We start from the raw sequence: 17,080 nt of genomic DNA, 5'->3' as shown, positions 1-17,080 counted from the left end.
ATAACCATGTAGCTTATAACAAGAAGTAACATCATGACCGTGAATCTTGCAATTGTCACAAAAAGGTCGAGGTCTTTTTGTGCGTTGCCTCTCCGAACCGTTGTAACGGTTTTGATTATATTCATTAGTACCAACGGCAAGGGCAGCATTGTTGGAGTCGTTATGCATAGGAGTAATGAGATTTTGTTGAACCTCTTCTTGTTTAATAAGGGAATGAATACGTAGGATTGATGGGAAGGGTTCAATCAATAGGATTTGACTCCTAATTGACGAGAATCGGTCATTAAGACCTTGAAGGAATTCCATAGCTCTATCTTGGTTGGATCTTTCAACCAAAGAGCGACCATGACCACATATACAAGGCTCGGTGATTAGCAAGGAATTGAGTTCATCTTGAAGAGCCTTGAGATGTGTGAAGTACGTAGAAACGTCTAAATTCTCTTGTTTGAGACAAGAAATAGCTCTCTTCAATTGAAAGATTTTAGGAGCATTGGTTTGGTGAAATCTATCAAAGAGATTTTTCCATATATCGGATGCCGTCTCATCATATAAGATGGATGATCGAAGAGGTGGGTCTACCGAATTAATAAGCCAACTAGAAACAAGATCGTTACATCGTCCCCATTGTTCTAATTCATTAGGATCGGTAGGTTTAACGATGCTTCCATCTACGAAACCTAGTTTGGCCTTTGCCCTTAAGGCTTTTGACATTCCTCGAGACCATGAGGAGTAATTATCACCGGTTAGAAGTGGTGTAATAAGAATAGTAGTAGGAGAATCCGAATGGTGAACATCAAACGGCCCACTATTGATATTAGAGTGAATTTGAGAAGTTTCCGAAGATTCGGGAGTAGTCATGATTCAAAAAAAAATTGAAGGCTCTTATACCATGTGAAAGGATAAATACCTTTGTACGTATAACTCGAATTGAGTCGAGTTATAGAGGAGATGATCGGGTGAAAACCGAGAGGGATGAGATAGCTCAAGTAACTCTCGGTTGAACCCGAGGAAGAAGATAAGTGACTCTCGGTTATAGCCGAGGTTGGAAGCACAAACCTCTCGGGTATGACCGAGAGTTTGGTGATGATCCTTCTCGGTTATAACCGAGTATTAGGAAGGGAGATTCTCGGTCAGACCAAGAGATGTTGATGATGGTGAAGAGTGAAACCGAGAGATGATGATAATGGTGAAGAGTTGATCGTGAGAGTTGATAGAGAGAGAGAGCTAGGTAAAAACCTTGTTTATTAACACTTACAACTTGATATTTTACATTATGCATGGAACTCTTTATATAGTTTTACATTGGAGAAGTTTTAGAAATATAAAACTCTCTAAACTCTTATCTAATACAACAATCCTAATAGCACTAGGACTCCTAATAATACTAGGAATCCTTTTCCTAACTATAGACTAATCCACTCGGTTTAGCCGAGTGGAGTAGACTTCTAACATAGAGATCATAGAATCTAGTAGACAGATATGGGTATTTTCGTATCTACATGTCGGGAACAGTTTTATGATTCCCAACTTAAATGTCATAGATGGTAGGCGTGTTTGGGAGTTTATATTTTTGTGAAAAAGAGATAGTGAAAAAGAAGTAGTAATTTATTTACTGCAACTCTGTAAATTGTAATATTTGTCACAATGTTCGAATACTATTATCAGATCATCTTTTGTAGGACCTAAAGGACTGAAGATCATTACTATCAGCAGGAAAAAACAGTTGTCTTATCGAAATATTATCGAGAAAGAGCAAAAAAGAATATTAAGGAAAAAAAACTAAGACGATAGAAGATATCAACGTTTCACTGGATCACGAATAGATCACTTGGGTATGGAAAACAAAGGCTTTCACTTCACTTGCCTTAATCTTCTTCCTCAAACCTGAAAACCATTCTGGTTTAGGTTGATTGCCTACTTGCCACATTAGAAGAGATTGAGAACAAGTAGATGCACTTCCTCTTCTTCCCACATCAAGATTCAAAATAAGAGAACAAAGATCATTTTCTCCTCAGCCAAATCAACATGATATGCTACAAACAACGGAACATCACTGAAAACAGGAAATTAAGCCGAAGACAATTTTGTGTTAGTCTTGGACATGATAATAATCTTTTAGGCTTTGGATTCGTGATCGATACTTTTCAGGATTAGGTTTATTGTGCAACCCCCGCAAAAGCTATGCAAACCCGTGCAAACTAAGTACAAAATATGATCGAGTGTGTGCAACCTTTACTTGGGCAAGCTTGTGCAAACCTTAATTGGGAGCTTAAGTCTAAGCAATATTGTTGGATCCTTCTTGGCAGAAGAATTTTGGTCTCGGAAGTTTTGACCAACTTCCTGTTTCATTTGCAATAGATTTCAAGATGAACTTGTAAGAGGATCATGAGAAGTTTTAAGATACTAAAGAAATACAGAGCCTGCACTTTGAAGTCAAAGGCGCTTGGGGTGTATATAACCATACATGGATGCCTTGAGGACTTCCATTGGGACGAAGATCACACAACATTGGTCTGTTTGGAGGTTTGAATGGGCTCGACAACCACAACGTTAGACATATATCTCGCTTATAACATCTCCTACAGAAATATTTAACGGTTGATCTGGTGTGACTTGCTCGTGTTATTTAGCAACACTATATTGATATGTGTTTAAATTGTAAATTGTATAGTTTTGTGTTGTTTCTCTGGTTATCAATCGAGAAGTCGATTTCTCTCTGTCTTGGCTTGATTTAGACAGAGTTTCCTTTCTCTAACTTATAGAGAGATAACTATTAAAGAATAATGATTTATCAATATTCCTTCTTTCGGGCTAACCGAGATAGGTGTTAATGTAGTCGAGGCAAGAATAAATTCTCTTTCCTTAAGACATTTTACACCCCCGTAACAGTACCAAACGTTAGGGTGTATGCCTTCGGGATACAACGACTTTCCTTTCAGAGTTTTAAGATGGTACTTCTTTATTCTGAAAGCGGACGAACCTTTGTCAGTATTATGAGCTCTTGGACTAATGCGGATGATCTTCTAGATGCTTCGGAAATTCAAATTTCACTCGAAACTTCTTTCTTCCTTTTTCCAGATATTCTAGTCTAACCAGAACTTCTAGAAATACTTCCTTAATTAGATATTCTAGGCTAACCAGAACTTCTAATTGTTAGAAGGGAAGAGAAGAAGAGAATAAATTGAATTGATGATAAATGAAGTGGGTTTGGTGGGTTTATATAGGAATTGAATAGGTGCATTTGCCTTTTGGGTTCAAAAGACATAGCTGTTCGGAACTAGGGACTTTAACTGAATATTAAGAGTCGGTTCATCTTGGGCCATTAGATCAAGCTATAAAACGCGGACGGAACGCTGGCCGTTAGATGCGTGAGATCTGTACCGAAATTGTACCCAACAGATGAAGAGGATGGCCGTTGGATGGGGATCTAAGGAGATCCCGCTTCCTGCCCGACGCGGGGTAAGCGCAGGCCGTTGGATCTCGCTGATCCAACGCGCCTAGCGCTATCCCGACACGGTCCCGCTTCTCATGAAGCGTGGCCGTTAGATCTTCGCGAATTCCCGCGGACAGAACGCCAGCCGTCCAGATGCGGACGTGCGTGCGTTGCTTGAACGGTTCCTATTTTAACTTGTCCTCTTTGACGATTTAGTACCTATTTCAACCGATCTTCGTTCAAACTTTAACCTTGAATTTCTCATTCATCCGGAATCGGATTTGAGTGATTCTTGGCTCTAAATTGTAGAGCTCGACGAGACAAATGCAATGGTGCATTTAGTTTCTGAGTTTGACGAGTTGGGTCGAGCCAAAATTGGCTCCGATTCCAACATTTTGATCCATTTCTGAAAAAATTAAAAGCCCAAACGAGCCCCCTATGGGAACACACTCCTCTCAAAACACAAACTCCCACTTTTTACTTTGAGTTACAGATGATTTAGTTACAAAATCGGTTCAAATCAAAGGGGCTGAACACTTTCTCCTTTTCTTCTTTTTCGATTCGTTAGTGCTCAAAAATAAAAGAAAACTATGAACCTTATTTTTCTCCATAAGTTTGATTCTAGAATCTTTAAAATTGAGTTGTAAGCCTTCTCTAGATTGGTCAGTAGACAAATCTAAATTGGATAATGTCGGTAGTTTTTGTTTGGATTTTTGGTTGAAATCAGTTGAAAATTCATACGGAAGGGTCGTACATAAGTATCGGGTTTTGCAAAAAGGGCATGACTTTTTGTTATTTTGCGAAGGGGTCGTGGGCTAGTATTGACCAGTTAAGTTTTAACACCTTTAATTCTAACCCCATTCTTGAAAATATAGTGTTACATTTAAATAAATTTCATGCGAAGGGGTCGTGGGCTAGTTTTATTTGGAGTTTTGGTTGGAATCAGTTAGTCAACAAACTTTAATAATTTGAATGGTCTCGATGAATGGTTTGCAGAATAATGGATTATGAGCTAAACGTAGGATCATACCCTTTTCAAGTAAAAAATTCGGTAGGTTCTAATCAATTTTGGAATTGAACTCTACGGCCTCTACTGAATACAACTCTAACAAGTAGGCTAAGACCAATTTTTGTTACAAATTCAGACTCAAGTTAGCCTAGATCAACTCCGCTACATTTGGGTTGAATTGGTGGACCTTGAGCCGAAACAAGATTTGACTTTAACCAAAGATAGTCAAAGCAAATTTACCAAGTCAAAAAAACGTCGGGGCACTTTCAGCGACAATGGGAGGGCACTTTTGAAACTTCTTTCGAGCTTTTCCGCACTAACGGCAACAAAGGTCTCTCTGGTGTAGAGGTGTCAACGGGTCGGTTTCGGTTCGGGTATCTCACTACCCAGAACCGGAACCTATTAAAAATTACAGTTCCGGATCCTAGCGGTTCCGGTTCCATAATTTAAGGATCCAGAACCGGAACTTATAAAAATTGCGGGTATCCGTCGGGTATCGGATATTTATCGGTTCTTTTTATGACTTCTTATTTAATCACTTTTAACACTAATTAGGAAGGCTATACTTCATTCAAAAACTTAAATATTTTTTGTAAAACCTATTTAATAAAGGATACACGAATGAGTTATTAAAATTTTATAACAAATCCCATTATTGTATATTATAAGTTGCAATAAAATTTGTTATTGAATATAATTTGATTACCAATTAAGAATGTTATGTTAAGTGAGAAACTCAACGAAAAGATAAGAAAATATTTATCATGTAATAAGTAATTAGGACCTTAAAATTTGTGAAAAAGTCAACTAATTACGTATTAAAGTCGGGTATCGGGTACCCATCGGGTACCCGTCGGATATACCCAATAAGTATTGAAATCTTATCAGTTCCAATCGGGTAATACCCGTCGGGTATTAAATTCTTATCGGATATCAAAGTAAAGATCCAGAACCGGCATAAACAGTTCCGGTTCCAGTTAGGTTTCGGGTAAATGGGTACCCGTTGCCACCCCTACTCTGGTGGTTTTCGAAAACTTTAACAAAACTCTGTTAAATTGCTTGATACATTACCGGGAGGATCTGGCTTCGGAGACATAGTTTTTTTGTCGGGGAGGACAAAAATTTGGGCACAATTGTTTTTCTTTCTCTCAGTTGTTAGCGTGCCTCGAACCCTTGACCTCTAAGTGAAAGACTAACCCTCTTACCACTCTAGCCAAGGGTTGTTGGTTAAATAACTTTTGTTTTACCCAAACCTCCGCCACCACTTCTCCTCTTCAGGCTGCTAAACTATGCCGACATACTCTCACCGATGCGATCCTCAAATTTTCTTTTTTCACATCTTCCTCCAAACCTCCAAACAACACACCTTCGGCCACCACCACATCTATCTATCTATCTAAGAGGAAACCCCATCACATCTTCTTCTTCAAATAGTTAGTAAATCAAAAGACAACTTTCTTTTCATATAGTATCAATTTTTGTTTTAACATTCATGGTATTTGTTTGCCTAGAGGTCCTGTCAAGCTTCTGCTCGACCGCGCTTACAACACTTGACGTGAACGGATGTATTGGAATAAAGGTACGTTACTATGTCCCAACATATATAAATAAGTGTCTGTGTGTATAATGACCTCCACGAGCGAAGTTCCTAATATTCTTTGGCATTTGTTCCAGAGACGAAGCCGTGATGAACTGCTTCAACTGTTCCCACATCTGACTTGCTTCTAGGTTCACAGCTAAGACAACACTTCAATTCACTGAACTGCGTTTTCGTTACACCAACTGTGGTAAGTTCTTATATAAACCATACTCGAATACAGAACTTATACTGCATTGGACTAAGTCGACTACATTTTTGTTAGACGCTAGATAGAGTACATCTTACTACAGTCTCGAGTCGCATATCATCCATAGTATGTTTTTGTCGTCTTGGATACTCGCACAAGATACCCGACCTACTCTAGTCAATCACCAGTCTCTTTAGTGTGTATAACGAAAGTTTACGTGTATAACTTGTATAAACTTGGGCGCGTCGTGTTACGACTGGACAGTAAGAATTACAACCTGAGTCTTCTATATTATTCTATGTAATTACTTTTTTGCCGAAAGGCTTACTTTATATTGGAAACTGAAATTGCAGCAGTTGGCAGCAGAGCCAGTCCTCCTCGAAACAAGCTCACCTTTGTTGTTGCACGAACTTTCGGAAGTGGAAAGAAAGGTGAGAAAATGTGATTGCAAACTATCGAAAGTAATCATCATGAGTCGTTTCTGAGTTCTATCTTACGGGATTGGGTTTAACATACAACAGGTGGAAGTATTCATAATGTTGACCTGCTATTGATTTATGTTTTAGATTTTCTGTATAAATATCGACTTGATTGGTTTTTATCAATCAATCAATCTCAAACCATCAATATAGTATTTACTGCGAGGTACGATCACAAAAGCACATCTCGTTTTCTCATAATAAAATGACACTGAATATAACCATCAAGGTCCTTTGCTAATGTTCTTCGTTTGTAATTGTTTTTCAGTTGCTGATTCGACACGAGGGTCCGACTACATTGCATTGCCAGTGGGACTCTTCGGCAATGAGATAAGAGTTTCAAATATGACATGAATTAAGATAGAGAACACAGATGGAATTAGGAGGGACTCAGATGGAAGAAAGGGGATGAAACCGCACGAACAGTGCGTTGTAAATGATGCCCGCCCCCTTCGGGATCATTCCGCACTGAAGAGTCAGAATTATATTGGCATCGTGTCCACATCCATAAAAGGCCAAACGACAATTCAGTGAATGTTCTATAGTAGTACCAACATTGTAACTAACCATCACTTCCAATAAGTTCAACACTAAAAAACACTTTAACACCAAAGCTTTAAATAAAAGTTCTATAGTAGTAGCAACATAGAAATTTAGTTAGTTCTCGGAGCAACATTGAAATTTAGTTATTCCTCCGATCACATTTTAAGCAATGAGGAGAGAGGTCCTTCTATCTCTTTTTTTTCGTTATTCAAACAGAGGTTCTTGTCTCTCAGTCACGTTGTCTTTGTCTTCGCATTGACATTTCATCTTATCTATAGTATCAGTTATATAACGAAGCCAATAGACCAAGTCACTTGTGTGACTGGCAGCTTCTTCACCCTTGTCAATCAACTCTACCATGTGGTCCATTTCATCCCGGATAACATCATAGTCGTCTTCCTCAGGGTAATCACCATCTAACTCTTTCTGTGGTATCATATCAAACAGCATATATATGTAATGAGTACTTGATCTGCCGTCATCCTCCATCTTTTTAGTTTTTCTGTCAATCTGTTAGACAATAATAAATCAAAAAAAATTAAACAAATAATATAGTAAAGATAATATTAATATAGTGTGTGTGTGTGTGCGCGCGCGCGTGTGTAGGAGAGAGAGAGAGAGAGTTGAGTTGTTTACTAATAATAATAATCTTACCTTACATAATTTAACGAGACAATCACTAAACTCATCCCCCATGTGTTTATTAGCATGAAAGTCAACGAAATTCGAATGTTCGTCTCGCAACTCTTCAATCAATTCCTTTTTAAGGAAAGAAGAAGAAGAAGAAAGAGGTAAGTAAATGATTATGAGGTAACTAACTGCATAGACAATTCCTTAAGAAAAATTGATTAATACTAGTAACTTAGTACTAATACCTTTAATTTCTCATTTTCGTAAAACAAATCCTTGTTCTCAATTTCACCATTGCGGACCAAACTGTGCAGACGATCTTGCACCTTGTTAAATATGTTACCTGCTGATTCCATCTTACCTTGAAAATCCAACTTTTTCCACTCACTGAGACAATTAGAAATATCTTCCCTGAAACAACAACAACAACAACATTCAAACAATAAGAATGAAGTATATCGATCATAGGGTTTAGAAAACCCTATGTAGTTGATCTATTAAGATATATATAAATATATATACTCAGACCTCCCAAGTGATATGTGGATTAAACATCATAAATAAACTAGAGCATCCATTCCTTGGTTGGTCATCTTATGACCAAACAATAAGAATAATTATAGGGTAGTATTTCCTAGCAGCAGCAAGCAGAAGCCTATAGGCAACTCTTATTAGGAGGATGGATGGATTTACAAAAAAAAACGAATTGGGGGAGAAAAAAATAATAATCATGAATCGTAACCTAGTTGAAAATTCTTTAATTACAAGACATCATCAGATGCATAGAACGAATAGAATTCAAATATTAATATTTATCAAATTGAAACCCTAATTAATCATCATCATCATAAGAAGAAGAGTTCCATAAATACATACCTAACATACTTGATTCTTTCAGTAATCGGTAGTGATTCTTCATCATCCTTGTTTTCTTCTCGTTTTTGCCTTTTAGGCTCAGAAGCGTTTCCCACCTCCATCGTTTTCTCTCTCTCTTTCTAAGGTTTGTTGACGATCCCTGGCTACAATACCAGGGCTTTATATTCTCTAAGGCTTTCTTTTAGGCCATGTTTGGCGCGCGGGAATGGAATGCGATTTTCGAGAATCAAATTATTTTGGTTTAATGTTTGGTTCAACCAGGAATAGGAATTTCATTCCCAATAGATTCCTAACTTGTTGTTTGGTTTGTGAAGGAATAGGAATGTAAATTTTACGAAAATCCTGTTATATCATTTTACTCAAACTACATAAATTATAGGTCAACTTTGTTATATATATTTTAAATAGTATTGTCTATTCAAATTTATAGATATGAAATAATAACGTAATACACTAATTTAAGTTGTATTTAAAGATTTATTTAAAATAAATAAGGTCTCGACTAATTTTTTTAAACGTTATGAAATTGATTTTTAACGAACAAAGAGCAAGAGAGAAGAAAAAAACTAGAGATATGGAGAGAGAGTTACGTTTGAGCGAGAGAGGGGGTGGGAGAGAGAGAGTGTATTGGTATGGTGGTAGTTGAAACCCTAGATTTTTAAATTTTTTTAGTAAAAATGTTATGAGAATTCTAATATTTTATCAAGGATTATTTTGTCCAAAAATATTAAATGAAATCATTCCCGGGAATGGGAATCACAAACCCACCCCCTCCCTGGGTTTGCTATTACCCCATTTCGGGGGAATCCCATTCTTCCAGGAATAGGATTCCCCTTGCATTCCCGCGAGGCAAACTATAGTCGGGAATGTGATTCCCAGGAATCACATTCCATTCCCACGCGATTCCCGCGTGCCAAACATGGCCTTAGGGTTTGAGAAGAGGTCGTATTGCTTTTTATATATGGGTAACTCATTCAACCCGTGGGTTTGAGAAATAACAATTACATCCATGTAAACAATGTGATTTTTATCACTTATGAATGGAAATCCATTCCCGTGGCTTCAAAAAAAAAAAAAAAAAAAAAAAAAACTCATTCAACCCGTGGCCGTCGGATTCTATTTCCAAGCTCATCAACTTTACTTGATGGGCCTCTCGTTGACAACTTGGGCTCATGCCCAACATACTGCTCCAGATTTTTAAGTAAATCCATAAAATGATAAAAATCCACAAATAGTCCTTAAAATCAAATAATAAAGTTAATGCATGGGCTACATTGTAAGAAATTTGAACTTCGAGGGGTGCAGCACCATTAGACCGTTTTGTACGGACTCAAGCGGACGTGGCCAACATGTGTGGGGCCTTATTACTTTCGCAGTGGCAAAACTAGATTTCAACGTTGGAGGTCAGGATCTGTCCTTGTGTTTTTAAGATACAACCGTACAGTAAGAATCCAACAAGGGATAATGAACCACTTTCTAATATATGATCCCTTAACCCTAGGGAGTCTCCCAGATCTAACCCTAGCATAATAGCTTGGAGCTCAATACGTAGCGTCTGTTGTGGGTTGAAAACTCGGGTTAATGAGAAGATGAGTCCACCTTCCGATGTTAGTGTTATTACTCCGGTTAATCAATTAGTAAATAGATGAATAGATGTTTATACATCAGTATGATATATTAAACAAGTCTACTCTATTGTTGTTACTCTTTGCCATATATTACCAAGTACAATAAGTCCATTATGTATGAGGCTCCATATAACAAAAAAACTCCTAAATATCAAAGGAGTCCAAGAGTCTTGAAAGAGGAAATATCTTCTACATGATCAACCAACTCAGATCGATATCTATCGAGGATCCTAAAGCAGAGGAACTCCTAAATATCAAAGATACAGGATAACCTCAAAAGGAAATCCCAAATCTTTAAACTATGAAATAGTAGTTTCAATCCAACACGATGGATTTCAATCACCTCCTCAACACCGTCTATCAACAATCGAGCAAAACAGTCTATGAAAGGGCATCATCTCGGCTTGGGTAAAGTAAGAAATTCAAGGCTTAATCTATACTCAATCTTAGATTCCAAGTGTACAAATAATCTAACTTAGTTTATAAGGAACATATATATAGGTTGAAGTTCTACAATGCATACAATGGTATGGGTCTTCAGGGGTAATGTAATGCAGGGAAGAGGAGAACGTTGGGTTGGGAGTCTGGTTGTCAGTGTGTTATTGGGATTTTACTAGGACTTTTCCTTAGACCCCCGGGTCGTTGCTTTCGCTACCAGGGTTGTTTTCGTTAGCTTGAGCGCAAATTATCCCTACAGTGGGATTTGAACCCTGGATCTAATGGTTGCAAGACTAAGCCTCAACCAACAGGGCTACTTCAACAAATTGTCATTCATTTGGTCCAGAAAGTACAAGACCGAACCTAGGTTGTAGCCTGGGTTGGTCTTCACATGCCTCCGCCCCTGCTTGTAGCGCTACTCTCCCGCCTAACGGATTTATTTGCAAAATAACTTTAGAATAAAACAGAAGGAAATTAAAAGAGATGGTGACCTACACTGTTTACACTGTTTTATATACACTTCCATTCCCTTAATGTTTGCACATTGCTCCATGTTTTCCTTGAGCAGGATGACCACTGACGAACACAAAACAAAATCGGAGACATCTTTGTGATTTGGTTCATGTAGAGCCGGTAGCTATCTTAACGAAGAAAAACATATAGCTATATATTATTCTCTGCTTTTAGTCGTAGGACGTGTGCTGACGTTCAAACATCAAAGTTGGATGCATCTTTCGATTAATTCAAATAGCTTCGATTAGTGTCTCACGACTGAAAAGTGAAAACCAATAGCTATATTTATAGATAAAAAATATCTAAGGCGTCGATAAGATGAGTACCTGCCAAAAACCCTTAGTTGGAGTGATAAGAAGTATAGTCTTCCACCTTAGATGTCAAGGGTTCGAGGCACGCTGAACATTTAAAAAAAAAAGAAGAGTACCGACATCACATACATCTCACACATGACGTCTAAACAGACGTATCGTTCCGTTTTCTTAATAGCACAGTAATAGCACTACTGTCATAAATTCTTGCAACAGAAAAAAGACATAAATTAGAGTAAGAAAACTTTCAGGCCATGTTTGGCGCGCGAGAATGACTTGGGAATGGAATGTGATACCCGGGAATCACATTCCGGATCATTGTTTGGCTCGTGGGAATGATGTGGGCCCGGGAATGTGATTCCATCAAAAAGGGGTAATAGCAAACCCACGGGGGAGGTGGGTTTGTGACTCCCTTTCCACCGGAATCACATATATTAATATACATTGACAAATATATCCTTAACAAAATATTGAATTACCAAAAAAGAAATTGTGGGATTTGGTATTAACAAGTACGATTTATGTTTATGAACAAAATTTAATTTTAGATAAATTTCTATTTAGGTTTACGAACAAAATTTAATTTTAGATGAATTTTTATTAAGACATTTATTTATTATCTTTAAATTCTAACCCTTTGGTTATTGTGTTATTATTTCATATTTACGAATTTGAATAAATACTGTTGATTTTAATGTATAACAAAGTTGGTGTGTATTTTATGTAGTTTAAGTAAGGGTAAAAGTGAACTTGTACAAATATTTGCATTCCTATTCCTATACGAACCAAACACCTAATTAGGAATATGTCATGAATCAAATTCTCATTTCTGGTCGGATTATTTCCCTAATGGCCCCTTACTTTGTGACCAGCTTCTCGCCTGGCCCCCCACTTTATGAAAAATGCCCACATGGCCCCATTTTTCTGTTAACTTTAACTTTCCGTTACTCTCTCTCCTCCATCTCTTTTTCTCTCTCCGCTATATGGAGGTGATTAATCATGTTCCCACCGGTAGCAGCTCTAAAGCCCTTGATCCAACCCCTCCTCCCAGCCTCTTGGAGACACTGGCTTAGTACTTCAGCTACCAGGAGGAACAACAAAGGGGAAAGATGGTCTCCTTGTCTGATTCCTCTAGAGCTCTGGAAAACCTCAGACATTCTACCATTAATCAGGATAGAGAAATAAACCCAACTCCGCCATTTATATCCAAAACCCATACGCTCCGTAGCCTTATAAATGAAATCCCAACTTATTCTATCATAAACCTTTTCTAGGCCAGCCTTCACTACTAACTGTTGTTTCTCTGGTTATCAATCGAGAAGTCGATTTCTATCTGTCTTGGCTTGATTTAGACAGAGTTTCCTTTCTCTAACTTATAGAGAGATAAACTATTAAAGAATAATAATTTATCAATATTCTTTCTTTCGGACTAACCGAGATAGGTGTTAATGTAGTCGAGGCAAGAATTAATTCTCTTTCCTTAAGACATTTTACACCCCCGTAACAGTACCAAACGTTAGGGTGTATGCCTTCGGGATACAACGACTTTCCTTTCAGAGTTTTAAGATGGTACTTCTTTATTCTGAAAGCGGACGAACCTTTGTAAGTATTATGAGCTCTTGGACTAATGCGGATGATCTTCTAGATGCTTCGGAAATTCAAATTTCACTCGAAACTTCTTTCTTCCTTTTTCTAGATATTCTAGTCTAACCAGAACCTCTAGAAATACTTCCTAATTAGATATTCTAGACAAACCAGAACTTCTAATTGTTAGAAGGGAAGAGAAGAAGAGAATGAATTGAATTGATCAAAAATGAAGTGGGTTTGGTGGGTTTATATAGGAATTGAATAGGTGCATTTGCCTTTTGGGTTTAAAAGACATAGCTGTTCGGAACTAGGGACTTTAACTGAATATTTAGAGTCGGTTCATCTTGGGCCATCAGATCAAGCTAGAAAACGCGGACGGAACGCTGGCCGTCAGATGCGGTTCGCGCGTGCCCGAGAGATGCCCAACAGAGAAGAAACTCAGCCGTTAGATGATGATCTGGTGGGATCCCGAGCCTTGCCCGACACGGGATTAGCGCGGACCGTTGGATCCGCGAGGATCCAACGCTTCTGCGCTCGGCCCGAAGCTATCCCGCCCAGTCATTTGCGCGACCATCGGATCTTGCAAAATCCTGCACATTGAACGCCATCCGTCCAGATTAGGACGTGCGCGCTTCGCTTGAACGGTCCCTAATCTGACTTGTCCTCTTTGACGATTTAGTCCCTATTTCAACCGATCTTCGTTTAAACTTTAACCTTGAATTTCTCATTCATCCGGAATCGGATTTGAGTGATTCTTGGCTCTAAATTGAAGAGCTCGATGAGACGAACACAATGGTGCATTCCGTTTCTAAGTTTGACGAGTCGGGTTGAGCCAAAATCGGCTCCGACTCACGAACGCCTCTTCAAATGGTGATATCAAACTACCCACAACTCTAGACAGACGCATAGCCAGAACTTTTGACACTATACTAGGGTTGTTCTGGCATCATAATATCTTGTTTCGGGTTCTCTCCGTTGTTAATATAAGGTCTATGGATTGGTAAAGTTTGGATTGTAGAGTTCTACTATTGATCCTAATAGGAGATATAGTCCTCTATAATCCTATAAAGGGTTTCAAAACCAAAATAAGAATATAAATGGATATCTAGTCCATTTGGTCTCATCTAGAGAGAAAACATAAATTCCTAGAATACCAAATAAATCATAATTCCTAATCTAACCTTCCTCATATATTATAACTGATTTATCTTCAAAATCCATAAAGATCTTCTTCCATTTTTATCTCCCACATTTTATCTCCAATCACGTTTCTAAACAAAGAAATATATATTATAACTGATTTATCTTCAAAATCCATAAAGATCTTCTTCCATTTTTATCTCCCACATTCTCTCTTCAATCACGTTTCTAAACAAAGAAACGTAATTCATTATTTTCAGTAACCGAAACGTCTTTATTCTCTCTCTCTCTAAATCCGATTCACATAACAAAATCTCCATTAAACTCAGAAATCTTGTTTCATCTTCATTAGATTGTTTTTCAAACATTCGTCTTCTAATCCAATACACAAGCTCAGAACTCCATTTCCATTTATATCTCTTCATATCAAGTTTATTTTCAAGATCTACAGTTTCATCTTATTATAAGGTAAGAAACCATCTTTCAAATTTATGTTTTCGCTTAACATCTTCTAACATTTATATGATTTTATTTATAAATGGTTGTAATCACTTTATTATTGAATCATCATATCATATTTCATTAGATTTAGTTTTCCTATTGATAATAAATCGTTTTAATTATTTTGTTTACAAACCAGATTTTGATCTCTTTCTAAAACCGAAACATCTTTCATTCTCTTTTTCATACAGAAGATTTCAGATTTGTAATTTAGATTTTTGATTTTCTGATATTAGGTTTTTGATTTTCTGACATTTCTTCACATCAGAACTTTGCATCCGTACAATTTTTGATCAAGATATTATTCCGTACGGTTTCTCTTAACAGAATGTACATTATAAGTAATTCGTATTAAAATTTTCATACTTTAAAGAACATTACGCCAATTTCGGTCGTACTGCAACTGTATAACAGAATGTAAAATATATGTAATATGTTAACAGTTATACATACTTTAGCAGCCTTATTTAAAAAGAATGTTTAATTATTCATAAAGTACGTATAATTGCGTAATATCTGAAACAGTACATGTAATTTATAGCAAATTACACATATTTGTGTTATATTACAGTGTCAATGTGATTCAAACTAAAATACTATTTATCTCCAATACATGTTGAAGTTTATCAAACATTATGGATAATTTATTCATTGTTTATTGTCATTTATGATAAATTATAAGTTTTTCGAACTAATGTACATGTTTTTTTTCTTGTAGTAAACCAGCACTGATGGAATTTCCTACAGAATCATCATATAAACTATAGAAGTATAAATTACGATGAAGAAGATTGTTTCTATGATCCTGTTTGGATAACGGAGTCTTATGTGAAGACTTACAAGGAACATATAAGTCCTGCCCCTAACTTTGATGAACCACGTACATTTAATGAAGAGTCAAAAACACTACCATGTTTGATTCGTCGTAGACCTGGAAGACCAAAGACAGTAAGGATCGATAGCTCGGGCAACATTCCAACGGAGTTTGTTTTTAAGTTACCTAGTCTACTATGTTATTTTCATTTACAATAAAACACAGATTATTGTTCAATAAAATTTCATTTCAGTTGTACAAAGGTTGTGTTCTTTACTATATCGTATACATAATTTATGATAAATCACATACTTTATAACAAAAAACATGATTTCAGATTTACATTTCCTAACATGTTACCATAATTTATGGTACATAATGGACATGTACGCGTAAAAAACAAGTAATTTATGTCAGAAAATAATCTAAGTATTCAATGGTACATAATGGACATGACACACATACATATGATAAATTACGTTGTATACATGACAAATGATGGTTTCCTCGTCATAAATAACACATAATTTACGAACTTGTTTCATAATTTGTATTCGATGTGTGTTTATGTATGAGTAAAAACGAAAGTTAAGTGAGAGAAAGTTGATATATATGTTTTGAATATTAACCTCCAAATCACGCTAATTGATCTCAGAAAATATACTCTTTCCAAATCTGAAAGTTAAGTGAGAGAAAGTGATATATAGATTTGGTTTCTAAATCTGAAAGGATGAGAGAGAAGATCTGTTTTGGAAAATATCCATTTTCCAAATTTGTTTTGAAAAATCTGTTTTGGAAAATATCCTTGATCCGTTACTTCTTATAAAAACCCCCAAATCACGTCCAAATCTTGCCTTTCCAGATTCTTTCTGTCCCCAAATTAAATACCCGTGAAATATGAAGGTGGGACACTGACGGGACTATGTTTTAGAAAGTGAGGGTTTTTATGTCTATATGGTAAAAGGACTAAAAATCCATTTTTTGGAAAGATTGGATCCTAAATCCTTTTTGAACATTATTTTGGACTATATACCCATGGACTCAATGATATTTAACTATTTATATACATATAATATTTAAAAGATATAAAACAATGGGTTGGTTCGGTTTGGCCGGTTATCCGCCAAGGAAATCCATAGGCCGAACCAATCTACTCGGTTTTGATTATGTAGCATCCGAGCTAATCCGGCCAGCTCTTGGATCGGTTACCGAACCGCACGAAATGAGTTTGGATCGGTTTGGTTTGGTCGGTTCAGATAATATATGTGCACCCTAGTAAATATAAATATGGGTTGGTTTTGTGAATAAAAGGTTATAAAATTAAGCAATTCAAATTCTACCGTATTAAATGACGGAAAAGAATTATACTATCGGAAGAAATAAAAGAGACA

General features: G+C 36.7%; 1 protein-coding gene across 2 annotated transcripts; it reads right to left on the bottom strand.

Moving 5' to 3' along the window:
* Nucleotides 1-7,234: 7,234 nt before the first annotated feature.
* On the bottom strand, nt 7,235-9,047 carry LOC147539800 (uncharacterized). Of its 2 annotated transcripts, none has more exons than XM_086642669.1 (4): nt 8,758-9,047; nt 8,127-8,292; nt 7,906-8,010; nt 7,235-7,761 (listed from the first exon to the last, which is right to left on the bottom strand). In XM_086642669.1, exons 1-4 carry the CDS (start codon nt 8,856-8,858, stop codon nt 7,456-7,458), a joined length of 678 nt encoding a protein of 225 aa, XP_086498795.1. In that variant the 5' UTR covers nt 8,859-9,047; the 3' UTR covers nt 7,235-7,455. The 2 variants fall into 2 exon arrangements, with proteins under 2 accessions (XP_086498795.1, XP_086498796.1); XM_086642670.1 differs by having other exon boundaries at nt 7,235-7,677; nt 8,758-8,944.
* Between the last annotated feature and the right edge of the window lie 8,033 nt (nt 9,048-17,080).

This window comes from Eschscholzia californica, unplaced genomic scaffold (genome assembly GCF_041429995.1).
Source record: "Eschscholzia californica isolate CP2 unplaced genomic scaffold, dmEscCali1.0.p SCAF_5, whole genome shotgun sequence".
NCBI lineage: Eukaryota > Viridiplantae > Streptophyta > Magnoliopsida > Ranunculales > Papaveraceae > Eschscholzia > Eschscholzia californica.
The sequence above is the reverse complement of the archived record's forward strand: the minus strand, read 5'-3'. Positions and strand labels throughout refer to the sequence as shown.

Coding starts and splice junctions, on each gene's coding strand:
- LOC147539800 (XM_086642669.1), bottom strand. CDS start 8,858: ATGGAGGTGGGAAACGCTTCTGAGCCTAAAAGGCAAAAACGAGAAGAA. Junction 8,293..8,757: donor GAAAGAATCAAGTATGTTAG/GTATGTATTTAT, acceptor TTGTTGTTTCAG/GGAAGATATTTCTAATTGTC. Junction 8,011..8,126: donor ACGAAAATGAGAAATTAAAG/GTATTAGTACTA, acceptor TTCCTTAAAAAG/GAATTGATTGAAGAGTTGCG.